The sequence below is a fragment of the Zea mays genome, chromosome 9 (assembly GCF_902167145.1).
Source record: "Zea mays cultivar B73 chromosome 9, Zm-B73-REFERENCE-NAM-5.0, whole genome shotgun sequence".
Classification (NCBI taxonomy): domain Eukaryota; kingdom Viridiplantae; phylum Streptophyta; class Magnoliopsida; order Poales; family Poaceae; genus Zea; species Zea mays.
This window is the reverse complement of record NC_050104.1, coordinates 13,631,951-13,658,669: the sequence shown is the minus strand read 5'-3', so window position 1 is coordinate 13,658,669 and position 26,719 is coordinate 13,631,951. Positions and strand designations below refer to the sequence as shown.

Genomic DNA, 26,719 nt, shown 5'->3' with positions numbered 1-26,719 from the left:
TAATGACGCCAAATTTGCACGTCATTGTTGATTTTTTTTATATGGTGTAACCTCAAAATTCTTAGATTAAAGCCGTCCACAGCGTCTCATTTATTATTTTATACGATCTATTACGAACAATATAAGTGGTAGCCAAATATTGACAAATTCGATTTCATCCCTTCTCTAGACTATTCGATCCCTAAGTTGTAATGGACTTTTAGACAAACCAGTAAGCAAGGATGCAACGTGAGTTACAATCTATGGCGCGATCACTTGGAAAGCAAGAGACGTCTACACACGGTTTTAGGGTGAGACTAGTCAAATCACGGTATGAGTGATGGCATGGACAAGGCTGTCCACACTTGTCTACTAAAGCTAATCACAGTAATATTTTACAGTAAATAGTGCTGCACCGGTTACTGGATGCTGCATCTTTTGGTAGAGTCCTCTCTGACCTCAAATGAGGAGTCAATGCCGTTCTACGCCAATGCCATCCAATGCCATCGCGCGCTCTCTCTCTCTCTTTCACGGTGGCGTTGTGCTGCTGTTCATTTCCTCGCGCCACAGTCCGGACAAAAGACAAAGGAGATAGGTGTATTTGACATATATTGACAAAAAATATAATAGTTTGTGTAGGGTTGAGATATAGAGTAGTTATGAATCTGAAAGTTTGGCTACTGTATTTCAAAATATTGATAAGTAGAACAGAATATTCTTTTAGAGTAGGAATTTAAAGTAACATAAGCGGGGATAGGCTAAAGCTCTTTACCGCAGAATCTATAAACGATAGCAGGTTAAAGGAGAATGTAGTTTATCCCCGCTAGGCATGGACCGAACTATAATATTGAACATAAATATATGGTATGCCTAGTGTATCTCCTCTCAGTCAGAATTTTTTTTGGGATATTTATGGAACCATCAATATATTACTTGAAAACGCAAATCACAAATGACGTATGCAAGATATGAATTGGTAAAATAATAGAACTTTTAGAAGCATATTTAGATACACGCCGTTTTATTAGTTCAACTGAAACATCGCGGTCCAATGGCACCTTTTTTTATTCTTTTGACATCTAAATTATAAATCGAACCGCATATATTCTTTTTATACTAGAGCATATTTAAAACCTTTTATAAACATTAAATATATAAACGTCTCATTCCAGACTCTTTAATATGTAAGTTAGTTTGACTAGCCAGAGTAGATAGCCAGTGAGGAGTTAATTTAGAGAGACGGATAACTTAACGAGTTGGATCACTAATTTGTTGGAAAGTTATTTTATTATTGAGTAGTTAAAATTTAGCTTAATAAGTCATTTGACTAGTCTTTTAAAGATACTTATTTTGGTAATTTCCATGCATGTGGATTAAAATTGTGCTTCTCAATGCTTACGACTGACCGGCAGCGAGCCAACCATAATTTTTTATAAAGTATCTCTCCAAAAGACTAGTTAAATGGCTTATTAAGCTAAAATTTAGTTACTCAATAGCAAAATAACTCTCCGATGGACTAGCTATCCAACTCATCAAGATGTTCGGCTCTTCAAATTAGTCCCTTCTCTAGACACATTTGGCTAGACAAACTAAAGAGAGAGTATGTTAGAGTGTGATGCTATATATAGGGTTATTCAATTTTGAATAAGAAGTAGATTTTAGTCCTTCTAACCATCTTCTATTTTATGCCTCTCAAACTAGCATATAGAATGTAATTTTCATGAAGAGGTAAATAGAACGTTAAATATAGATTAAAAATGAAGAGTCATTTAAAAGCGTGGACTGTTTCTCCGACGGGTCAAGCCCGACGCAGTGCACGGTCTCTCCGTGTTTGGTACCCGCAACAAGTTCTCGCTTTCCAACTCCATTTCCGGTCGCTTCCCCAACCCCCCTCATCTTCTCACTTCCCCAGAGTCCGAACTACGAGCGAGCGGCTGCGATTCCCAGCGTCCGAGCGCCCCGGCGCCGGTCTCCTACGCGGGGAAGGACCGGCCTCGGACTGCTACGGCGCCGGATGAGCGAGCAAGTCTGTTTCTTGGGCAAGCTATCGGTCGATGTGGCAGCGGAGTAGAGTACTGGACGGGCGGGGCCACATGAGGTTCGGCTCCGGAAGGGTGGAAGACGAGATGGCGCTCACGAGGCAGAGGACCGTGAGGTGAGCACAGCGCAAGAGTTACCTTGCTATTTTCCCGTTTGAACGTGAACCTCTCAGAATGTTTGGGTGGCCTGCGAGTGGTTGTTAGCCTGCAGGCTGCAGGTGATTAGGTGATGGAGAGCATGGGTCAAGCCGCAATTTCTTGGCTTTGGAGGGGATGGGAGGAACAACTCTTTGCTTGGGTTTCCTAAGCTGGATGTTCCCGTGCTCTTGGTGTCTCGGACTTGTGTGTAGTGTATGTAGCTCGTGAGTCGTAGTCCTTGTGTGAAGCTTGGAATTGAGGGTTTGATTTTAGCTCCTTGAACTAGGATTATCGACCTGACCTGAGAAAGTTAGCAAAAACAGTTGGATACTAAGACTATCCATATGGCGTGATTTTGTTAGCTAATTGGAGTTATAGTTTAGTTCCTGGGTCAGTAGAATTAGATAGGGGGCTAAGCAGCATATGGATGGATAGGATAGCAAGATATACCAATTCTGGGTGCCTGATGGCGACGAGCGGATAACTGATACTCCTAAGAGCAAACAATCCCTGAAGTGTCCAGTATGCTATTTTTGTTGTTTACTTTAGGGCAATCCTAATGCTATCTTCTTCACCAACAGATTCCATGATGAGAGGGCGAAGGCAACCATACCTATTCACCAGAAGCAGCATGGGCTGGCTGCTAGCAGGCTCGGCTTGGGAAGTTCGGGGAAGAACAAGGTCTTCGTGGCAGGAGACGACTTGTGGTACAACAAGATTATTGACCCGTCGAGCGACTTCATCTTGACGTGGATATACGTCTTCCGTGTGTCATGCTTCATTGCTCTGTTCATGGACCCTCTGTACTTCTATGTGCCTGAAATCGATTACAGGCAAACCTTTCATTGTGTCAGGAAGGATACACGCCTAGCCATCATCGTTACTGTGTTCCGATCAATTGTCGACCTCTTTTATGTCATCCAGATGATGATAAAGTTCAGGACTGCATATATTAATCCAAGCTCAAACTTAGGGGTTTTTGGTCGAGGAGATCTCATCACAGATCCTAAGGAAATCGCAAAGCAGTACTTGAGATCTGACTTTGTTGTTGATTTGGTGGCTTCTTTGCCTTTACCACAGGTAATTCAGCTCGTTTTTGAAACTGAATGCTGCAATCTGTTAAGTCTCATATATACTTTGTTCTTGACTTGTTTTTTCATTGAAATCATCTGATATCTGAGTTATAGCTGTAATCTGACTACCTAATGTACACCTTTTCTTCTTTCTTGCAGATCATTATTTGGTCTGTGATACCAGCTATCAAATATTCTTCGTCTGAGCATGGCAATGACATGCTGCTTCTGGTTGCTCTTTTCCAGTATATCCTAAGATTATACCTCATATTTTCCTTGAACGATAAAATCGTCAAAATTACTGGGGTGTTTGCAAAGACTGCTTGGCATGGGGCTGCCTACAACCTGCTGTTATACATGATTGCTAGCCATGTATGTTTTATCATTTCGTATTTTTGGAATTTGTCATATTACTTTTGGATGGTGCTACCATTTTTTTCTGCCTTGCTATCCTACAGTGGAATTTCTAATCATGCAGTTCTCTTCTTTCAGGTTTTAGGAGCGTTGTGGTACCTTCTATCTGTTGATCGTCAGATTGCGTGCTGGAAAAACTTTTGCGATGAAACTGATTGCCACACTCGATATCTATATTGTGATGTAAAACCAGATTCAATGTGGAATGGGACCTCAGTCTTTTCTACTTGTAATGCTAAGAACAGTACCAAATTTGACTTTGGTATGTTCCAGCCACTGTTAGCAAACAAAACTCCTAACGAGAGCTTCCTGAAGAAGTATATCTATTGCCTTTGGTGGGGTTTGCAGAATCTAAGGTATGATTTGCTGAACACATGTTCTTTTATGACTGTTAATTTCTCCAAGAAAAAAAAGGCACTGCTGTAATTTACAACTTGATAGCTTACCCCCAACATGCTTGGGACTGAAAAACTTTGTTGTTATTGTAATTTCCAACTTATTAAAAAATAATATTAGTATTCTCAAAGAGAAACTCAGAGATAACAAAAGCAGATCTATGTTAAGTGCTAATATGCCATGCTAACTTTGGTTATGCATGGAAAACGCACACAAAGATATAACAGGAACAATTAACCTAATAATCAGTTTGATGATCATACTATGTTTCTAACATGCTGTTTTGGTACCCATTTTTTCTACAGTTGCTATGGCCAGACATTGACTGTGAGCACCTTCATTGGTGAGACACTGTATGCTATATTATTGGCAGTGGTTGGCCTAGTCTTGTTTGCCCATTTGATCGGAAAAGTTCAGGTACTTCGTCTATGCTATATGCAATGAGGAATAGAATCCTGAGATTTTGCTTCTGATTTCTTCAAACCTCCCTGTTCATGCCCCCACTTGGTAGTGTATGTGTATTTTGATCAATGTGTACAGTATATACTGATTCTCAGCCTGTAAATATTCTAGCTCATTTTAAGTCGGCAGGTTGAAACCTTACCAGTTAACCTTACTGAACAAGCTCCCCAGTCCCATCATTCCATGCATTAAGTTAGTTTTGTTTTCGCCGCGTAATGTCAGTGATTCTGTGTTTTTTCCTGCTAGACCTACCTGCAATCAATCACCGCAAGGGTTGAGGAGTGGAGGCTAAAGCAGAGAGATACCGAGGAGTGGATGGGGCATCGGCAACTGCCCCATGAATTACGGGAAAGAGTGAGAAGATTTGTTCATTACAAGTGGCTCGCAACTCGAGGCGTGGACGAAGAGTCTATATTGAGTGCCCTACCTACAGATCTTCGCCGCGACATCAAGCGCCACCTTTGCCTGTATCTTGTTCGTAGGGTAAATCAGCTTACTACCTTTGCTCTCTCGTTTTTTTATTGGTCAGCAACAGAGTTAGTAACTTAGTAGTGCTAGTTGAATTCTTATCCATTTGTGAGGTGATCAGTGGCGCGCCTCTAACGGCTAGTCTTACGAATAACCTGACCATGAGTAGTGTTACTTACTTAATCTTTTATATCGCAATGCTGCAGGTCCCACTTTTCTCCCAGATGGACGATCAGCTTCTAGACGCCATATGCGAGCGCCTGGTATCGTCCTTGAGCACAGAGGGCACATACATTGTCCGAGAAGGCGACCCAGTGACCGAGATGCTGTTCATCATCCGCGGCAAGCTGGAAAGCTCCACGACAGACGGTGGCCGGACAGGTTTCTTCAACTCGATCACCCTGAAGCCCGGCGACTTCTGTGGCGAGGAGCTCCTCGGATGGGCGCTCGTCCCCAAGCCCACCGTCAACCTGCCACTGTCCACCCGGACGGTGAAGGCGGTTCTCGAGGTCGAGGCGTTCGCTCTCCAGGCCGACGACCTGAGGTTCGTCGCCAGCCAGTTCAGGCGCCTCCACAGTAGGAAGCTGCAGCACACGTTCCGGTACTACTCCCACCACTGGAGGACCTGGGCCGCGTGCTTCATCCAGCACGCCTGGCGCCGCCTGAGGAGGAGGAAGATGGCCAAGGACCTGAGTCTGAGGGAGTCGTTCTCGTCCACGGGACCGTACGAAGGCGATGGCGACGACGCCTCCTCCCCTGAACAGAGTATCACACTTAGGAGAGGAGCCGGCAGCATCATCAGGGAGCTGCCTAAGTTCAGGAAGCCATCGGAGCCGGATTTCTCGGCGGAGCATGACGACTGACTGACTGGCGGAGGACTGAGTGGCTGATACATTGTTTGTTAAGGCAAAAGATTGGTGCTTCTGATCGGTTGTTCATACTGTACATACATATGTAGTGGTGCTTGTCATTGTATTGTAGGGATCCCACCGTAGATTAGAAAGATTGCTTGTGTCCGCTGGCCGAGCAGATTTTGCTTCCCGGGTCAGGGCTCTACCATTCTTTTTTCTTCTTTTCTTCCAAGTGTGAAAATTGCAGCAGGATGTACTGTTGTCTGTTTCTCTTACACCGGTCTGGTTGTTGATTCTGTGAAATTTTGTTGTGTGACTACCGAGACTCTGATCATTTTACAGTTGTGCCTGCTCTCCTCTGTGTGGCACAAATGCGGTTGGACTTGCAACAGACGTTTCTTTGTTACGTTGTTGGGTTTTTTTAACGAAGAGCTCCGGAAGTTCATTCCAGAGCTTCTTTTGGCGAACACGGCATCACCCTTGAACTTCTGACTGTACCTGTGACAATGCTTAACCATCTTTTTACATGTTATTTTATTAAAAAAAACTCAGCTGAGAAGGAAAAGAACATGGTCTTGACGGAGAAAATCTCCGAACTCTGGCCTCTCATCACTAGCGGGCCGTCACGGCTCACAGGACATAACCCGAGAGAAGGTAAGGTACAGCGAGGGGATTATTTTAACCAAACCCGAAACCCGAGATCTGGAGGTGTTACTCGAAAGCCCTAACCACCATGTTAGAAGTCCTTTCGCACATGTTATTTTATTAAGAAAGAAAGAATCCAGAGATCCTTTCTCATAACACTAGTAAAACGTCTCATCCATCCATTACTACTGGGTAAAACTGAACAGCTGAACTAGGAGCATATGTTTAAAAATTCCTTAAAGAACCGGCAATCACCTCATCCAGACCCATGGATTTCTCTCTTTGGAGCAAAAGTGATGCATCGCACACTGGAGCTGCGAAAAATAACTGACTTTACACCCTATATCACTGATCGTAAAAACTATAAGATGTGAAATAGGAAAAGCTTGTTGCTTCCCTTAATTGCACCAACCTAACTGCTGGTGATGGAATAGAGTTCAGAAAAAATGGATTTAAACATGCATCCAGTTATTATCTGATCAAAGAACGAAGTATAACTACAGTTAATCTGACGCTACTTGTGGGCATGCGACTCTACATCATGTTGGATCTTCCGTGGTGTTTTCCTTTTCTGCTTATACTTCGCATAAGAGTACCATACGCCGCCAAATGTGTTGATCACCAGTCCAGTAACATTCAGAGCATGTACTTCGACACCTCCCAACAGAACGAAACCGAGGGTCTGATGGCGAAAAACATGATATATGATTTACTTATTAGTTAACTTCAGAGCTCAATTGTATCAAAGGGTTCTGATTAAAGGACAAACTGATCTTTCATAAGTCGGCAAATTTACCGTTGATCCGACACCCTTGAGAACTCCTACTATTGTTGTAGTCAGAGCAGAGTTCACAATTGTGCACCAAAACATAGTGAAATTGAGAACGATTCCCATCACCAGTGAGATAACGAGAATGACACCGAACGTCAGAGAGGCTGCCTGCAGTTCAAGTGTCACCAGACAATGCAAGTTAGGATAGAGACATACAACAGACAATGACACGAACTTTAAGAGTACTATTGTGTTAATGAATAGCAGCGAAGTGTGAAACCATTTGCTTCAGAAACTCTGGAGAACTACCTTTAATTGTCATTCTTGAGTTAAAGGGGTGATACAAGGGAACACGCAGAGATTGCTAGCTTAAATGTGCTGGTAAATTTTTGATTATACTGCATTTGTATCACTGACCTTTGCAGATAATACTGTAAGAGAATGGGGGAATTCTCCTGTTGCTATAATGAGGAAAAACAGAAATGGAAGTGACAATATGCTGTTGTAAAACATCAAGTCCACTGAGGAAAGACCATCCTCAGCGCCTGATTTCTCCACCAGAATCAAATACATAGTCTGCATAGTGCATACACATTCAGTTGTCAATTACAAAGATAAAGAACCTTGCCTAAAAACCTCTCAAAAGTTATAGAATAAATTTGTAAGAACAAAGCACAAGGAAATAACACAACCTGGAAGAAGACTGATGTTAGAGCCATGCAGTATCCATATAGGTCAAAGGAAAAATCTCCAAGTGCTGCAATGAGGACACCAGTGGCGGTGCAGATAACTGAAAGAATGACCTAAAACAATTTTGAATTGATCAGGATGTGGTAAACAACAATAGTAATAAAGATCTGTTATTTCCTAGGAAGAAACAACGCATTTTCCTAAAGTTTGATTTTTAAGTTGCAAATGAGGAAATTTCAAAACAAGAATGCAGAGCACATCATGAGTGTCAGTTACATTGTCAATGCCTTTTGCAATATATACCTAAAGTGCTTGCATAATTTTTTACTGGAAAACAAGGCTGCCAGAAGACAAGCACTGATATTGACCTAGAATATTAAAATCTATTGGCAGGAATGTTGAAAAGTAGGATTTACACTACCCGGTAAGGCTAGAATTCTCATAAACCTTGATAAGCTATATCCACACTTATCTAACTTCATGACTGAATAGTTGAGCTGGGAGAAGCTTGATAGATTTTGCAAGCATCAATTAGAGACAGTGAGGGTTGTACAGTTTAAGTAACAAATGTACTGTATGTTAAAGGAAGTGCAAAATAGAGTAAAGACCTGTGTCGGTGGCTTCCCCTTTCCCCGCATGCACCCAGCCACCAACACAGCAAGGGGAGTGATCCTTTTGATTGCAATATACATTGGGATGTTAACCCCTTTCAAGCTTGCTAGAGCAAATCCCACATTTGCATTGTAGAAAATTGACACTGGAAGAAGTTTCTTCGCGGTTATCCAGCTAAAGTCTTTTCGTTTAGACATTCCTAGAACTTGACCAAAATGTATCAGAAGTGCTGTTGCTATTTGCTGCAGAAAGTAACGGAGAAATTGAACAAAACAATCAGATTTAGTCAAACATAGAAGCATGCAATACTTTCCCGGCCGTGATGCTCAGCAATACCTGTAAAGTGAGGAGGGTCATGGAGTGAACATACTGCATAAGAACCGCTTTGTTCACGAAAACCATTGCCATAGATGCGACTCCATAGGAAAAGGCGGAAGCTAAGCTGCACAGGGAAATGGCCAGAACTTCAAATACATTGAAATCTGAATCTGGTCTGACCCAGTAGCTCTACGCAAAACCGGTTTTCTTTTCTCCAGAAATTAAGCATTACAATATTTCTAAAGATGTTTATGACCTTAGTAACAAAGAACATGACCCTAGCCATTCTTGCAAAAGTTGAACTTGATACTATCTCCTAAACCAAGTGAGATCTGGTAGGTTCGATTTAACTATGATGAAGCGCAGAAGAGTGTTTATTTTTAGACGAGTGTGTAGTTTAAGTATGCCACCACATCAAGCGGCCAGAGAGTCAGATACTCAGATAGTTGACTGCATACATACAGTACCATTGAAGGAGGAGGACTTTATACGCTACTAATTATATTCCGAGACGCGACGAAATTGTTAACGAACCAACCAGTTTCTTTCTTTCAGAAATAAAGGACGTCTAAAACCCAATGCCTCTACGCTACGAGCACAACAATCTGCAAAAGAAGCAGAACTGCAGAGGATTAGTCTGCCAAACGCCCATGAATATGGGCTTGCCTGAGGGCGGGGCACAACGAACCAAATCCCCATTCACTTGTTTGCTAATCTGACGAACCAAATGACAGCAGAAGGGGGCAAGAAATTATACATGGAAACGCCTTCCCCGCACGATTCCACCATCCAAATATCGTGCAAGTATTCAAATCCCCCCAAAGCATCGCGTGAAAACCGGCAGGGCGCCGCCGCGCAGTTGCCAGCATCCCCCTCCTCCCCCTCCAGTCCCCACCCCAATCATCATGCGGGGAGGAGGGTAAAGCAAAGCGGGGCAGTGCGGCGGAGATGCGCAGCAAGAAGAACAAAGAAAGGAATAGCGGGAATTCATGCTCACCTGAGGATGGAGCTGGGCTCGCCGGCCTCCGCCCCCATGTCGCCCCTCGCGCTCCCGACAAGCCGGGCTGCCGTTGCGCGTGACCCCTGCTCCGTGTCCGGGCGCGCGCTACATGGACCGGCCGTGCCTGCCGAAGCGTGTGGCCGTGTCCGTGTGGCCGTGTGGGGAGATCCGGATTCCGGAGCCGCTGGTTGACGTCATTCTCAACGTTGTACTCATTATTAAATGTAGTTACTCATTAAATGTAGTGACACATTATCAAGATTAGTGACATATCAGTGCAATTAAGAGAAAAGATATAGAGAGGGTTTTATAAAAAATAATGGAGTTTTATGGGAGATGAAACTCTGCATACACGGTTACTTAGTTTAAATCTGACATGACAATATTGAAAACAGTACAGACATGTTTAGAAGCAAATTATTTTAAAACTATAGTATCTCCAATACCATGGTTTTACCTTAAAACTCTAAAAATACTTTGTTTCTAAACACCTCTACACTAAAACATATTACTGAGAATGTCCTTATCAAGCGGGTTAATAAACTGACTTCGCTAGTAATAATATTGGTTAATTGTATATGGTTACTTGGTTAGCGGGCGGCATGGAGGCAAAGCACGCGCGAGCAGCGTGAGGAGTGAGTGAGCACGAAGCGATGCGCCGCTCTTTTTCGCGCCCAAGCTTTCCATGGAGACTGGCCTAGTGGAGGATGCAGAACTGCATATCAATCAATTTCTATTCAGCCGGTGGATGTCTTTAACTCACTGGCTTGACTTTCCTGCCTCGGACTTCGGGTTGGCGTTCCCAAGTTGCCATATCAGTGCTATATAAAATATCATATCGGTGTTGTATGAGAAACTACAAACTACAAACTACAGAAAGGTCCCGTTTGTTTCATTTTATTTTGAGGAATTGAAATCTTACTAATGAAGTAGACTATTTTTTAGGATATAACATTCTACCACTTTCCAAAATTACCATATAAGCCTATTTCAAATTCATGGGGTGAGAAATGAAAATTCATTTTATAGATTTACATACTATTTTTCCGATATACAACTTATAGCACACTCTTCTACTTGCTTTTCTATAACATAAATATAGTATATAATTATCTCTCTTATATGATTTAGAATAATACACAAATATATTACATATATAAATATATGAACTTAATTAGTTTTGTCTAAATTATAATTATTAAAATAGAATAGAATTCTAATGAAACAAACGGGCCTTAAGGTTTTCTTCGACAGGACATAACGTATAAAGTACTATTTTACACCGTAGATTACATTGTTAACAGAGTAGAGTTTAAAATACAGAGTGAAATAGGGAATACAACAACGAGATAGTTTAACAATGACAAAAAAGGTCATGTACCTATAACTAGCTCTTTTTTCCTTGACGACTCCTTGAATATTATGTCAAAATTCGATTTTCCTCCTCGCCCATAAACCTAGATGTTAGTGGGGGTGTTTGTATGCGTCAGAGCTAATAGTTAGTTGGATAAAAATTGTTAATGAAATTAGTTAGATAACAAATAGCTTATTTACTAAAAATAGCTAATATTTGAATTATTAGCTAGGGTGCCCTAATAACTATTAGCTCTAATGCATTCAAATCTTCCCTAATAATTTACACAATATTTATATTTCCACTATATAAATCATGATCTATATCTATCCGCCTACCTATCTATTTATTTACCTATCTCTTTTATAAAAACAAACGACATTATCCTCCGACCTCTACGTGCAAGCATCCCACGTATCATTAGGCATGGTAATAGATCACGATTCAAATGTTTCTTTATAATCTATTAGGGTCCTAAATTATTTTTAATTTAAAAATAAATACAAATAGAGTCTGATCCTGATTCGATCCTTAAATTTTATAGTGTAAAATTTAGGACCTATTATCACCCATACTTATCATACTCCACTAATTGCCATATCATCCTAATAAATGCTACATATTTCATTAAATATATTTATTATTTTTTGTCGGCGTTTTGACCCCGGGGGGTCCCCGGACCGACGAGTAAATTGTCGTCGCGTGTCCCAGCCCAGATGGGTCGGCGCGAGACGGAGCACGAAGGGGGGAAAGGAGACAGGCAAAAGGGGAAACCCGCGGCCTTCGTGTTGTCCTGCGCCCAGGTCGGGTGCGCTTGCAGTAGGGGGTTACAAGCGTCCGCATGGGAGAGAGCGAGAGACTTGCGCGTCGGTCCGTTCTCCCGCGCGGCCAACCTTCTCGTACGAGAGCCCTGGACCTTCCTTTTATAGGCGTAAGGAGAGGGCCCAGGTGTACAATGGGGGATGTAGCAGTGTGCTAACGTGTCTAGCAGAGAGGAGCTAGAGCCCTAAGTACATGCCGTCGTGGTAGCCAGAGAGGTTTTGACACCCTGTTCATGTGATGTCATGGCCGTCGGAGGAGCGCTGGAGCCTTGCGGAAGGACAGCTGTCGGGGCTGTCGAGTCCTTGCTGACGTCTCCTTGCTTCTGTAAGGGGCTGAAAGCCGTCGTCGTCATGGAGCACGCGGGGCGCCATCATTATTTGTTTACCAGGGCGAGCCAGATGGGACGCCGGTCTTGTTCCCCGTAGCCTGAGCTAGCTAGGGGTAGGGTAATGATGGCCCCCCCTGTGACGTGGTCGGTCCGAGCCCTGGGTCGGGCGAGGCGGAGGCTCCTCCGAGGTCGAGGTCGAGTCTGTCTTCCGAGGTCGAGTCCGAGCCCCGGGTCGGGCGAGGCGGAGACCGTCGTCCGAGGCCAAGGCTGAGTCCGAGCCCTGGGCTCGGGCGAGGCGGAGTTCGTCGTCTTCCGGAGCCGAGGCTGAGTCCGAGCCCTGGGGTCGGGCGAGGCGGAGTTCGTCGTCTTCCGGAGCCGAGGCTGAGTCCGAGCCCTAGGGTCGGGCGAGGCGGAGTTCGTCGTCTTCCGGAGCCAAAGCTGAGTCCGAGCCCTGGGGTCGGGCGAGGCGGAGTTCGTCGTCTTCCGGAGCCAAAGCTGAGCTCGAGCCCTGGGGTCGGGCGAGGCGGAGTCCATCGTCCGAGGCCGAGACAGGGGCCGAGCCCTGGGGTCGGGCGAGGCGGAGCTTCCTATGGCGCCTCGAGGCCGGACTTGGCTGCTGTCAGCCTCACTCTGTCAAGTGGCACAGCAGTCGGAGCAACACAGGCGGCGCTGTCTTCTTGTCAGGTCGGTCAGTGGAGCGGCGAAGTGACTGCGGTTACTTCGGCTCTGTCGACTGAAGAGCGCGCATCAGGATAAGGTGTCAGGCCATCCTTGCATTAAATGCTCCTGCGATACGGTCGGTCGGCGTGGCGATCTGGCCAAGGTTGCTTCTCGGTGAAGATTGGACCTCGGGCGAGCCGGAGGTGTGTCCGTTGCTTGAGGGGGCCCTCGGGCGAGACGTGAATCCTCCGGGGTCGGCTGCCCTTGCCCGAGGCTGGGCTCGGGCGAGGCGAGATCGTGTCCCTTGAGCGGACTGAGCCTTGACCCTAATCGCGCCCATCAGGCCTTTGCAGCTTTGTGCTGATGGGGGTTACCAGCTGAGATTAAGAGTCTTGGGGGTACCCCTAATTATGGTCCCCGACAGTAGCTCCCGAGCCTCGAAGGGAGTGTTGATACTCGCTCGGAGGCTTTTGTCGCACTTTTTTGCATGGGGACCGGCCTTTCTCGGTTGCGTTTTGTTCCGGTGGGTGCGCGCGAGCGCACCCGCCGGGTGTAGCCCCCGAGGCCTCGGAGGAGTGGTTTGACTCCTTCGAGGTCTTAACGCGTTTCGTGATGCTTCGGCCGGTCTGGTTGTTCCCTCATGCGAACTGGCCGTAGCCCGGGTGCATAGTCGAGTCCCAAGTTCTCAGGCTGGTATGTTGACGCTGTCAACGGTTTGGCCAGAGCCAGGTTTGCGAGAGCAGCCCCCGAGCCTCCGCACAGAGCGAGAGGACGGTCAAGGACAGACTCGGCTTTTTTACATACGCCCCTGCGTTGCCTTTCCGCAAGGAGGAGGGGGGAAAGCGCCATGTTGCCCTCAGAGGGCGCCGAATATGGTGTCTCCAGTGAGTTGCTAACGGGTAATCCGAGTGGACGGCCATGCCCCATTCGTTAGGGGTCGGCTAGTGGCCCAGAGGCGTGCTCCAAAAGTACCTGTGGGTGATTTGCCGGACCCGGTCCCCTTTTGATGGGGTCCGAGGGCTCGATGCCTCCCTCTGGTGGGATTCCGTTACAAAATCGTTCCCGTCGGTCTCGGAAATGTCCTAGGGTACCTCGGGAGCGTAGCCCGAGCCTTGGTTATGTATCGAACGTACCCAGGGTCATCCCTCGCTCTGCGTGCTCTGAGGCGGCTGTCAGAACCCTTCGGGGGCCAGCCTACGAACCCCTGATCAGTAGTGGGCGCGGAGCCCGAGTGGCCTGAGGTGGCCGTTGAACCCTTCCGAGGGGCCAGCCTTCGAACCTCTGACCAGTAGTGGGCGCGGAGCCTGAGTGCTCTGAGGCGGCTGTTGAACCCTTCCGAGGGGCCAACCTTCGAACCTCTGATCAGTAGGGGGGCTCGGGGCCTGCTTCCTTCACGGAGAAGGATCCCTTTCGGAGTATCCCCTTTCCCGGTCCCTATGGCAATAGAGAGAAAGAGGAAGTGGAAAAGGATACGAAATCGAATGACGTGGCGCACCTTTTTTGACGCGGTCATCATGGCGGAGGTGAAACGTCGCCTGCTTCGCCTGCCAAAGGTGCCGCCTGTCCTGCCGCAGAGTTAATGCGACAGGACGAGTGGTTCACGGGGCAGCCGTTGTGCGTGCGCGAGCCGTTCGAGGAACGGAACACGGGCGCGTTGTCTTCACGCCGTGGGAGAGGGTTCTCTCGCTGTCCCAGGAGGGGACGTGAGCTTGCTGACGACTTGACTGCTGCTTCCGCCCGCCTGCCACCGCCATTACTGCTGGCCCACTTCTGGCCGTATCGACCATCGCGCCTTCTCCCGCGGCTGACTGACCCGTGACCGATGTGCTCGGTTGGCACTGTCGGGTCATGCGCAGGGTCGCCTCGAGTCACGGTAATGGTTCCGCAGTCGAGAAGGCGCGGTACTGGCGCGAGTGGCGGTGCAGTTTCTTGCACGTAGTAACCGGCGCGCCGGTTACATGACGTGTGGGCCTGGGCCTCCATGCTGGACGTGCCGAAGTCGAAAGGGTGCACCCCTTGGTGCGGTTGCATGCCGCCTGCATGGCGGTTCGCTCTTTCACCCGCTGGTCTGGGCGAAAGTGGAGGAGCACTTGTAACCGCTGGGCAGTTGCGCGCACCGCGCGCGGCGGTTTTGCTTCTTCTGCCCTGGGCCAGCTTGCATGACGTGTGGGACCCAGCCCCCGTGTCGTAGGGGGAGGACCTTGGAGCGTGTTGGAGAAGACTCGGTCCGCGCCGGCTGAGGACGCAAGCGGGGAGAGTTGCCTTTAAAAAGGGGGTGACCCCCTTGGAAGGCAACCATGTCTTCGTACTCCCTTCATGCATCGCGTCCTTCCACCTTCCGAGCCCCCGGATGGGGAGCGCCCGCGGTTCTTCCGCCTTGTCGTTGTTGGAGGAACGCAACTTCGCGGAAGTTGGTACCTTTCAGCCATCGTTCGGCTTCAAGGATTTTCATCAAGCAGCTCGGCTGCATCCCCTCGCCGGTGGTCACCCAAGACGGTGACCACCAGTTCGATGGTGGGGAGAAGCGAGCCGGGCTGCGGCCTGTGCCCCGCCCTCAGCTTCAGGGATCTTCATCATCCTTGCTGGGGCGGAGAGCAAGGTGAGACGGAGCTCTACCTCCCGCACGAGTCGGCTGGCCACCTCTTCTTCTAGCTCCTGGGGGTGGAAACCATCCTCCAGCTCTGCGGAGGAGGCGTCCTCCAGCCATGCCGGGGAAGGCGAACTGTTGCTGCCCAGCTAGGATGCAACATTCCGTCCTCTGTCCTCGCTTTCGTGGCGAGGACGAGAGTGAGGACCTACCGGTGCGCTTTGGGGAGGCCGGCGCTCGCTGGTGCGGTGCGGGTGGACGGGTGGACGCCGCCGTCGGTGCTGACGTGGTGGCAGCCGGAGAAAGCTTCTCCGCCGACAAGCCCGTCAGCACTACCCGCGGACCGACCTCCGACTCTTTGGCTTTAATGTCTGGTTCGCGTCCCTTGAGTGGAGACGCGAACGAGAGCCTTCCAGCTGCTGTGTCCGTCCTGGGACCATCGCTGCTGCTGCAGAAGTCGCTGGCGAGTCGCCCGGAGCTTGTCGCCCCCCGCAGGCTCTCCGGTGTGGAGGTTGTTCATACCCACGGGGACGGAACCGGAGTTCTGTTTGTAATGGCACCTTGAGTGCCGGTGTTTGTTCATTGTGGCTGTCGGGGCCTGAACATGTATGTATTTTTGGCATGAAGCCGTGTTTTTCCTCATTTCGAGCACTAGGACTCGCCTGTCGGCTAACTGAACCGCTTCACCAAGTGTGAGTTGCCTCGTGCGAAGGTGACAAGTGAGGTATCCGTATCCCGGAGGCGTAGGAGTCCCTCGGCTCGGTCGGCCTTGCCGCCCGAGGCTTCTCTTGCTTAGTTAAAGGAACCCTCAGCCGCTCTTCGATGAGCCGGAGCCGGAGGCAGCGATGTCAGTGTGGACAGAGGCAGAGTTGGCTCGAAAAGAAGACTTCGTCGGCCGGAGCCTGGCCGGGCCGTCCACTGGCGGGACCAGCACCGGAGTTGAGTTGCCGAGGCCATGAGCCGGGCTGGTGTCCTCGGGGGACAGCTGGCTGAGGCTTCGGGGCGGCCGGCCGAGCCGTCTGCTCGGGCCGGGTCCCTGGAGGAGACCCTGGCGGCGATGGCCCGGGCGTGGTGCTGACGTCGTCCTTCGGAGCGGAGATCCTCCGACCGTGTTGCCGTCTGAGGCTCGGTCGACTTCGCCGAAGGTGGAGTTGACGTCGAGGGTGCTGCTCCTCCTCCTCCATCGACGTCTAAGCCTGCAGGATCGGTTTGCCTGTAGTATGCATATGTTTTTTGTGGCCGCCGAGGCCCAAACATACTGTCGTTGTGTTGTAAAGCTGTGTTTCTTTTTCCCCTTGTTTCGAGTATCAGGACTTGAATTGTTTGTCCGAGCGAGAGTTACTTTTCGCGGAAGGTGATGAGTGAGGTATCCGTATCCCGGAGGCGTAGGAGTCCCTCGGCTCGGTCGGCCTTGCCGCTTACGTGTACTCTTACTCGTCCGTAGGATTCTGTTATCGATATAGTCGAGAAGGCCCAAAAAATCGTTTCGGCAGAAAAGTTTCCGAGCATTAAGACTTGTTCGGTCAGCGAAATCGCTTATCCGAGCGTGAGTTACTTATCGCAGAAGGTGATGAGTGAGGTATCCGTATCCCGGAGGCGTAGGAGTCCCTCGGCTCGGTCGGCCTTGGCTGCTTACGTGTACTCCGTCATTTTCAGGATCCCACTTTCGAAGTAGTCAAAAAGCACGAAAGACGTTCGGGCAGAAAGACTTTTTCCGAGGAAAATTTTGACGCAGAGGGGGTTCGCCCCTTCTAGCCCCCGAGGGAGGGTCGGGCTTTGCCGAGGCAAGGCTGACCCTTCCTTGATGGTTAGATTTTGTATGTGAACGAGGTGTACGAATGACTTGAAAGCATCTTAAGGGTAGAAGCGACATAGCTGTCGGATGTTCCAAGCGTTGCTGTAGACCTCGCCTTGACTGTTGGCCAGCTTGTATGTCCTGGGCTTCAGAACCTTGGCAATGACGAATGGCCCTTCCCAGGGAGGTGTGAGCTTGTGCCGCCCTCGGGTGTCTTGTCGTAGTCGAAGCACCAAGTCGCCCACCTGGAGGTCTCGGGACCGAACCCCTCGGGCGTGGTAGCGTCGCAGGGACTGCTGATACCGTGCCGAGTGTAGTAAGGCCATGTCCCGAGCCTCTTCCAGCTGGTCCAGTGAGTCTTCTCGGTTGGTTCGATTTCTTTGGTCGTCGTACGCCCTCGTCCTCGGGGAACCGTATTCTAAGTCTGTGGGCAAGATGGCCTCGGCCCCATAGACTAGAAAGAACGGTGTGAAGCTCGTGGCTCGGCTCGGCGTTGTCCTCAGACTCCAGACCACCAAGGGGAGTTCCTTCATCCATCGCTTGCCGAACTTGTTGAGGTCGTTGTAGATCCGTGGCTTGAGTCCTTGCAGAATCATGCCGTTGGCACGCTCTACTTGCCCATTCGTCATGGGGTGAGCCACGGCGGCCCAGTCCACCCGGATGTGGTGGTCTTCGCAGAAGTCCAGGAACTTCCTGCCGGTGAACTGGGTGCCATTGTCGGTGATGATGTAGTTTGGGACCCCAAAGCGATGGATGATGTTGGTGAAGAACGCCATCGCCTGTTTGGACCTGATGCTGTTTAGGGGTCGGACCTCGATCCACTTGGAGAATTTGTCGATGGCGACCAGCAGGTGCGTGTAGCCCCCCGTGTGCCTTCTGCAAGGGACCGACGAGGTCCAGACCCCACACAACAAACGGCTAGGTGATGGGTATTGTCTGCAGAGCCTGGGCGGGCAGGTGGGTTTGCCTCGCGTAGAATTGACACCCTTGGCAGGTGCGGACAATTCTAGTGGCGTCGGCCACCGCGGTCGGCCAGTAGAAACCTTGTCGGAAAGCGTTTCCAACAAGGGCTCGAGGCACTGCGTGATGACCGCAAGCCCCCGAGTGTATTTCTTGTAAGAGCTCCTAGCCTTCGGCGATGGATATGCATCGCTGGAGGATGCCGGAGGGGCTGCGATGGTAGAGCTCCTTCCCGTCCCCCAGCAAGACGAACGACTTGGCACGTCGCGCCAGTCGCCAAGCTTCGGCCCGGTCGAGGGGTAGCTCTCCTCGGTGGAGATATTGCAGGTACGAGGTCTGCCAGTCTCGATTAGGCGGGACCCCATTCCGCTCTTCCTCGACGCGCAGTGCCTCACCCTCGGGGTCCGAGGGTGCCTCGGGCTGGGCCGAGGCCTTCTCGGGCTCGGGCGTTTCGTCGGTATTGACTGAGGGTTGATGTAGATCTCGGGAGAAGATGTCCAGGGGAACCGTTGTCCGCCCCGAGGCTATCTTAGCCAGCTCGTCCGCAGTCTCATTGTATCGTCGGGCGATGTGGTTGAGCTCGAGCCCGTGGAACTTGTCCTCCAGGTGCCGAACCTCATCGCAGTAGGCTTCCATCTTCGGGTCGCGGCAGTGGAAGTTCTTCATGACTTGGTCGATGACAAGCTGCGAGTCACCGCGAGCGTTGAGGCATCGGACCCCTAGCTCGATGGTGATGCGCAACCCGTTGACCAGAGCCTCGTACTCAGCCACGTTGTTGGACGCCGGGAAATGGAGGCGCAACACGTAGCGGAGGTGCTTCTCGAGGGGCGAGATGAAGAGCAGGCCCGTGCCTGACCCTATTTTCATCAGCGACCCGTCGAAAACATGGTCCAGAGTTCCGGTTGGATCGGAGCTGCTGGAAGCTGGGTGTCGACCCATTCAGCCACAAAGTCCGCCAAGACTTGGGACTTGATGGCCTTCCGAGGGGCGAACGAGATTGTTTCGCCCATGATTTCCACCGCCCACTTTGCAATCCTACCCGAGGCCTCTCGGCACTGGATGATCTCCCCCAGGGGGAAGGATGACACCACAGTCACTGGATGAGACTCGAAGTAGTGTCGCAACTTCCGCCGCGTCAGAATCACCGCGTACAACAGCTTCTGAATTTGTGGGTAGCAGATCTTGGTCTCGGACAGTACCTCACTGATGAAGTAGACCGGCCTCTGGACGGGCAATGCATGCCCTTCTTCTCGTTTCTCAACCACGATCGCGGCGCTGACCACCTGAGTGGTAGCGGCGACGTAGATCAAGAGGGCTTCTCCGGCAGCGGGGGGCACCAAGATGGGCGCGTTCGTGAGGAGCGCCTTCAGGTTCCCGAGGGCTTCCTCGGCCTCAGGGGTCCAAGTGAAGCACTCTGCCTTTCTTAAGAGACGGTACAGAGGTAGGCCTCTTTCGCCGAGGTGCGAGACGAAACGGCTCAGAGCCGCAAGGCATCCCATGACCCTCTGTACGCCTTTCAAGTCCTTGATGGGCCCCATGTTGGCGATGGCCGCGATTTTCTTCGGGTTGGCCTCGATGCCCCGCTCGGAGACGATGAACCCCAAGAGCATGCCTCAGGGGACTCCGAAGACACACTTCTCGGGATTGAGTTTCACGCCTTTCGCCTTGAGACACCGGAATGTCGCTTCAAGGTCGGAAAGGAGGTCGGAGGCTTTCCTCGTCTTGACTACGATGTCATCGATGTAAGCCTCGACCGTTCGACCAATGTGTTCGCTGAACACGTGGTTCATGCACCTTTGGTACGTTGCACCCGCATTCCTCAAACAAAATGGCATAGTAACGTAGCAGTACATGCCAAAAGGTGTGATGAAAGAAGTCGCGAGCTGGTCGGACTCTTTCATCCTGATTTGGTGATACCCTGAGTAGGCATCGAGGAAAGACAGGGTTTCGCATCCAGCAGTGGAATCCACGATTTGGTCGATGCGAGGCAGAGGGTAGGGAACCTTCGGACATGCTTTGTTTAGACCAGTGTAGTCTACACACATCCGCCATTTCCCTCCTTTCTTTCTCACAAGCACAGGGTTGGCAAGCCATTCGGGATGGAATACCTCTTTGATGAACCCTGCAGCCATCAGCTTGTGGATCTCCTCGCCTATGGCTCTGCGCTTTTCTTTGTCGAATCGGCGCAGAGGCTGCCTCACGGGTCGGGCTCCAGCTCGGATATCCAGCGAGTGCTCGGCGACATCCCTCGGTATGCCAGGCATGTCCGAGGGACTCCACGCGAAAACTTCGGCATTCGCGCGGAGAAAGTCGACGAGCACAACTTCCTATTTGGGGTCGAGCTCGGAGCCGATCCGGATCTGCTTGGAGGCGTCGTTGCTGGGGTCGAGAGGGACGGACTTAACCGTCTCTGCTGGCTCAAAGTTGCCGGCACGACGCTTCACGTCTGGCGCCTCCTTGGAGAGGCTCTCCAGGTCGGCGATGAGGGCCTCGGATTCGGCGAGGGCCTCGGCGTACTCCACACACTCCACGTCGCGTTCGTACGCGCGTCGGTACGTGGGGCTGACGGTGGTGACCCCGTTGGGGCCCGACATCTTGAGCTTGAGGTAGGTGTAGTTGGGGACGACCATGAACTTGGCATAGCATGGCCTCCCCAGTACTGCGTGGTAGGTTCCTCGGAACCCGACCACCTCGAACGTGAGGGTTTCCCTTCGGAAGTTGGAGGGAGTCCCGAAGCAGACGGGCAGATCGAGTTGTCCGAGGGGCTGGACGCGTTTCCCGGGATGATCCCGTGAAAAGGCGCCGCGCCGGCCCGGATCGAGGACAGATTGATCTGCAGGAGCCCGAGGGTCTCGGCGTAGATGATGTTGAGGCTGCTGCCTCCGTCCATGAGGACCTTGGTGAGCCTGACGTTGCCGATGACAGGGTCGAAAACGAGCGGATATTTCCTCGGGCTCGGCACGCGATCGGGGTGGTCGCCCTGGTCGAAGGTGATGGGCTTGTTGGACCAGTCTAGGTAGACTGGTGCCGCCACCTTTACCGAGCAGACCTCCCGATGCTCTTGTTTGCGGTGCCGAGCCGAGGCGTTCGCCACTTGCCCACCGTAGATCATGAAGTAGTCGTGGACCTCGGGGAACTCCTCTGCCTTGTGATCCTCCTTCTTGTCGTTGTTGTGGGCCCTGTCACCTTCCGCAGGTGGCCCGGCCTTGTGAAAGTGGCGCCAAAGCATGACGCACTCCTCAAGGGTGTGCTTGACGGGCCCCTGATGATAGGGGCACAGCTCCTTGAGCATCTTGTCGAAGAGATTGGCACCTCCGGGAGTTTTCCGAGGGTTCTTGTACTCAGCAGCGGCGACAAGGTCCGCGTCGGCGGCGTCGCGTTTCGCTTGCGACTTCTTCTTGCCTTTCTTCTTGGTACCGCGCTGAGTGGACGCCTCGGGGACATCTTCCGGTTGGCGGCCCTGGGGCTGCTTGTCCTTCCGGAAGATGGCCTCAACCGCCTCCTGGCCAGAGGTGAACTTGGTGGCGATGTCCATCAGCTCGCTCGCCCTGGTGGGAGTCTTGCGACCCAGCTTGCTCACCAGGTCGCGGCAGGTGGTGCCGGCGAGGAACGCGCCGATGACATCCGAATCGGTGACATTGGGCAGCTCGGTGCGCTGCTTCGAGAATCACCGGATGTAGTCCCGGAGAGACTCTCCCGGTTGCTGGCGGCAGCTTCGGAGATCCCAGGAGTTCCCAGGGCGCACGTACATGCCCTGGAAGTTGCCGGCGAAGGCTTGGACCAGGTCGTCCCAGTTGGAGATCTGCCCCGGAGGCAGATGCTCCAGCCAGGCTCGAGCGGTGTCGGACAGGAACATGGGGAGGTTGCGGATGATGAGGTTGTCATCGTCCGTTCCACCCAGTTGGCAGGCCAGTCGGTAGTCCGCGAGCCACAGTTCCGGCCTTGTCTCCCCCGAGTACTTTGTGATAGTAGTCGAGGTTCGGAACCGGGTCGGAACGGCGCCCGTCGTATGGCCCGCCTGAAAGCCTGCGGATCGGGTGGTTCGGGTGAGGGACTCCGATCCTCCCCGCTGTCGTAGCGCCCCCCACGCCTGGGGTGGTAGCCTCAGCGCACCCTCTCATCGAGATGGGCTCGACGGTTGCGGTGGTGGTGCTCGTTGCCGAGGCGACCCGGGGCCGTAGGCGCCGTGTTGCGCGTGCGCTAGGTGTGGACCGAGGCTTCCCGCATAAATCGGGAAGTTGCGGCGTGATGCTCCGAGGGGTACCCCTGCCTTCGGGAGGCAGAGCTTTCGGCCCGTCGGACCGCGACATCCTCCAGGAGATTCTTGAGCTCTCCCTGGATACGCCGCCCTTCGGTGGTCGATGGTTCCGGCATCGTGCAGAGAAGTAGTGCTGCTGCAGTCAGGTTCTGGCCGACCCCACTAGAAGCCGGTGGTGGCCTTGCCCTGACGTCATCGGCAATGCAGAGCTAGATGCCCTGAGGCAGATGACGCGCTTCTCCGGCCGGAGCTCGGTCTGCCCATTCCTGCCCGATGTTCCGCTGGGACTGCTCAAGTGTTCCTGCTCCCTTGTCGAGCCTGACCTGCACCTCGCGGATTTGCTCGAGCTGTGCGTCCTGACCCCCCGCAGGGACTGGGACCACAGCTAGCTCCCGAAGGATGTCAACGCGAGGCGCATGCCTAGGGGGATCACCGTTTTCCGGCATACCAAGATGGTTGCCTTCGCCGGGACCCCCTAGATCGACGTGGAAACATTCACGAGTTGGGCCGCAGTCCTCGTCGCCGAAGCTGCGGCTACCATCGGAACAATCGGAGAGGCAGTAGTCACATGCGGTCATGAAGTCCCGCATGGCACTGGGGTTACCGAGCCTGGAGAAATCCCAACAAAAGTTGGGCTCGTCATCTTCCTCGGAACCCGAGGGTCCGTAGGTCGAGACGGCCGTCAGCCGGTCCCAGGGTGACCGCATATGATACCCCAGAGGGTTTGTATGTGCCTTTACGAAAGCGTCCACCGAAGCGGGGTCGCTCGGTGGGTCGCAGCTAGATCTAAAAGGCATGAGATGGGAATCGGTCGGTACCTCTTGGTCGACGGGCGGTGATGAAGTTGCGTCAGGGACGGACTGCACCGTCGTCTCAAGTACGAGGGTGACGCCCAGCAAGTCCCTCGCGAGCGTGCTGGCGTCGTTCGTCCGCTTGGAGTTGGCGTGTTGCGGGGAAACGACGCTCATCTTCGTCTCAGACGCGAGGTCGACGCCCGACGTGTCCCCCGTTGGGGCACCGGCGCCGTCAACTCGCTCGACAGCCGACGAGGTGCCACCTCCTGCTTGGCCATGGTTGCCCCGCCTCCTCCTCCGTCGGCGGGGGAGGTGACGGGACAAACCCGAATGTTGTTCTTCCGCTACGTGGGGAAGACGTCGTTGATTCCGCCGCCGGCGGGCGGGCTGTCGGCCGCCATTGTCGCTGTCGCTCGGCGGAGGAAGGAGTATTATGTCGTAGCCGCCGTCAAGGGACATGAACTCAAGACTCCCGAAACGGAGAATCGTCCCGGGTTGGAAAGGTTGCTGGAGACTACCCATCTGGAGCTTGACGGGAAGCTGTTTGTCAACACGCAGCAGGCCCCTACCTGGCGCGCCAACTGTCGGCGTTTCGACCCCGGGGGGTCCCCGGACCGACGAGTAAATTGTCGCCGCGTGTCCCAGCCCAGATGGGTCGGCGCGAGACGGAGCATGAAGGGGGGAAAGGAGACAGGCAAAAGGGGAAACCCGTGGCCTTCGTGTTGTCCTGCGCCTAGGTCGGGTGTGCTTGCAGTAGGGAGTTACAAGCGTCCGCGTGGGAGAGAGCGAGGGACTTGCGCGTCGTCCCGTTCTCCCGCGCGGCCAACCTTCTCGTACGAGAGCCCTGGACCTTCCTTTTATAGGCGTAAGGAGAGGGCGCAGGTGTACAATGGGGGATGTAGCAGTGTGCTAATGTGTCTAGTAGAGAGGAGCTAGAGCCCTAAGTACATGCCGTCGTGGCAGCCGGAGAGGTTTTAGCACCCTGTTCATGTGATGTCGTGGCCGTCGGAGGAGCGCTGGAGCCTTGCGGAAGGACAGCTGTCGGGGCTGTCGAGTCCTTGCTGACGTCTCCTTGCTTCCGTAAGGGGCTGAGAGTCGCCGTCGTCATGGAGCACGCGGGGCGCCATCATTATTTGTTTACCGGGGCGAGCCAGATGGGACGCCGGTCTTGTTCCCCGTAGCCTGAGCTAGCTAGGGGTAGGGTAATGATGGCCCCCCCCTGTGACGTGGTCGGTCCGAGCCCTGGGTCGGGCGAGGCGGAGGCTCCTCCGAGGTCGAGGTCGAGTCTGTCTTCCGAGGTCGAGGTCGAGTCCAAGCCCCGGGTCGGGCGAGGCGGAGACCGTCGTCCGAGGCCAAGGCTGAGTCCGAGCCCTGGGCTCGGGCGAGGCGGAGTTCGTCGTCTTCCGGAGCCGAGGCTGAGTCCGAGCCCTGGGGTCGAGCGAGGCGGAGTTCGTTGTCTTCCGGAGCCGAGGCTGAGTCCGAGCCCTGGGGTCGGGCAAGGCGGAGTTCGTCGTCTTCCGGAGCCAAAGCTAAGCCCGACCCTAGGGTCGGGCGAGGCGGAGTCCATCGTCTGAGGCCGAGACGGGGGCCGAGCCCTGGGGTCAGGCGAGGCGGAGCTTCCTATGGCGCCTCAAGGCCGGACTTGGCTGCTGTCAGCCTCACTCTGTCGAGTGGCACAGCAGTCGGAGCAACGCAGGCGACGCTGTCTTCTTGTCAGGTCGGTCAGTGGAGCGGCGAAGTGACTGCGGTCACTTCGGCTCTGTCGACTGAAGAGCGCGCGTCAGGATAAGGTGTCAGGCCATCCTTGCATTAAATGCTTCTGCGATACGGTCGGTCAGCGTGGCGATCTGGCCAAGGTTGCTTCTCGGCAAAGACTGGGCCTCGGGCGAGTCGGAGGTGTGTCCGTTGCTTGAGGGGACCCTCGGGCGAGACGTGAATCCTCCGGGGTTAGCTGCCCTTGCCCGAGGCTGGGCTCGGGCGAGGTGAGATCGTGTCCCTTGAGCGGACTAAGCCTTGACCCTAATCGCGCTCATCAGGCCTTTGCAGCTTTGTGCTGATGGGGGTTACCAGCTGAGATTAGGAGTCTTGGGGGTACCCCTAATTATGGTCCCCGACATTTTTATTCAATTAGGTCTTGTTCGGTTATTCCTACTCTATGTGGATTGAGATATATTTTGACTTGATATGGATTTAAACCGACTCAATCACATCCAATTTATGTGGATTAATTTCAAACGAACGAGCCTTTAGACTATCCATAGTGTAGGTTTCTCTGTATCCTTACTCTATACCATTATTTGTAGTCTAGTCAACAAAATGTTTTACTCTATATTACCACGCTCATATTCCTCTATATCTCTACTACTCTATAAGAACATAGTGTAGACCGTGGTGCACGGTTTTGCCCACGCCGCCCAGCGCTCCCCTCTCTCTGCCTTATGGACCTCCAGTGCTTTACTCTCTGCCTTCTGGGCCCCACTATCCCAGCCCACGCCCATCCTCCCCACAGCGCTCCACAACCCATCGGAGCAGCTCCCCCACTGATGGCGTCGTCCACCATTCCCATCTCCATAGAACGCGCCATCCCTTCCTTACATGGCGCCCCCTTCCCATCCTCCACTAATGGCGCCCCCTTCCCATCCTCCATACCTGGCGCCCTCCCTTCATACCATCGAAGCTGCTCCCACACTGATGGCGTCATCCACCATTCCCATCCTCCACCGAGACGAAAATGGACAGCAGTCCCAAGCGCCATCCCTTCCTTACATGGCGAGGTCCCAACCATCTGCGCTCCCTTCCTTACATGGCGCCCCCTTCCCATCCTCCATACCCGGCGCCGTCCACCACTCCCATCCTCCGCTCCCGGGGCAGAGATCTGGGTCGAGGAGACCTGGTTGAGCATGGGCTGCGTAGGGGATGTGGCGCGGGCGGTGTGCCCCGGGGATCAGCGTGGCGGCGCTGGCCCTGCTCGCCGTCGCGGCTGCCGCAGGAGCCACCGCGGGGGATCCCTATCCCGATGACCTTGAGCACGCGTAAGTGTCTCCGCTCTGCGCCGCGTCTCCGCCTGTCTGATCGGTGCTGTGGTGCCATTCCCGTTGCTTGCGTTGGGGCGTCGAACCGAACTTCGTGCTGGATTGCGCGCGTTGTGTCTTCGGCGATCATTGCTCGTGCGTGCGTTGACTGCTTTATAGTTTCTCATCTCCCAATCCAATCCCGCAGTTGTATCGTGTGTCATGAGTTTCTCATGTCGCACTCGTGGGAAGGTAGTAGAACAAGTTAGGTGAGATGTCGAGGAATAACAGGT

The 26,719-nt window shown here is 52.3% G+C and overlaps 2 protein-coding genes across 4 annotated transcripts; one reads left to right on the top strand and one right to left on the bottom strand.

Annotated features, from left to right (window-relative positions):
• The first annotated feature begins 1,756 nt into the window (after positions 1 to 1,756).
• On the top strand, positions 1,757 to 6,139 carry LOC103639734 (cyclic nucleotide-gated ion channel 17). The gene is made up of 7 exons (XM_020544051.3): positions 1,757 to 2,134; positions 2,738 to 3,236; positions 3,389 to 3,601; positions 3,722 to 3,999; positions 4,345 to 4,456; positions 4,748 to 4,984; positions 5,176 to 6,139. The coding sequence occupies exons 1-7, from the start codon at positions 2,034 to 2,036 to the stop codon at positions 5,830 to 5,832; spliced, it is 2,097 nt and encodes a 698-aa protein (XP_020399640.1). The 5' UTR covers positions 1,757 to 2,033; the 3' UTR covers positions 5,833 to 6,139.
• A 548-nt stretch (positions 6,140 to 6,687) lies between these two features.
• LOC100272372 (UDP-N-acetylglucosamine (UAA) transporter family) lies at positions 6,688 to 10,044 on the bottom strand. 3 transcript variants are annotated; one of them, XM_008659999.3, is made up of 7 exons: positions 9,855 to 10,044; positions 8,876 to 8,981; positions 8,536 to 8,781; positions 7,930 to 8,040; positions 7,655 to 7,813; positions 7,262 to 7,405; positions 6,688 to 7,147 (listed from the first exon to the last, which is right to left on the bottom strand). In XM_008659999.3, exons 1-7 carry the CDS (start codon positions 9,890 to 9,892, stop codon positions 6,980 to 6,982), a joined length of 972 nt encoding a protein of 323 aa, XP_008658221.1. In that variant the 5' UTR covers positions 9,893 to 10,044; the 3' UTR covers positions 6,688 to 6,979. The 3 variants fall into 3 exon arrangements, with proteins under 3 accessions (XP_008658221.1, XP_020399118.1, NP_001140325.1); XM_020543529.3 differs by lacking the exon at positions 8,876 to 8,981 and having other exon boundaries at positions 9,855 to 9,996; NM_001146853.1 differs by having other exon boundaries at positions 6,689 to 7,405; positions 9,855 to 9,982.
• Positions 10,045 to 26,719: the final 16,675 nt, after the last annotated feature.

Coding starts and splice junctions, on each gene's coding strand:
- LOC103639734 (XM_020544051.3), top strand. CDS start 2,034: ATGTGGCAGCGGAGTAGAGTACTGGACGGGCGGGGCCACATGAGGTTC. Junction 3,602..3,721: donor TATACATGATTGCTAGCCAT/GTATGTTTTATC, acceptor CTCTTCTTTCAG/GTTTTAGGAGCGTTGTGGTA. Junction 4,457..4,747: donor ATTTGATCGGAAAAGTTCAG/GTACTTCGTCTA, acceptor TTTTCCTGCTAG/ACCTACCTGCAATCAATCAC.
- LOC100272372 (XM_008659999.3), bottom strand. CDS start 9,892: ATGGGGGCGGAGGCCGGCGAGCCCAGCTCCATCCTCAG. Junction 8,982..9,854: donor GAGCCCAGCTCCATCCTCAG/GTGAGCATGAAT, acceptor TTCCCTGTGCAG/CTTAGCTTCCGCCTTTTCCT. Junction 8,041..8,535: donor AGGGGAAGCCACCGACACAG/GTCTTTACTCTA, acceptor AAATTGTTTTAG/GTCATTCTTTCAGTTATCTG.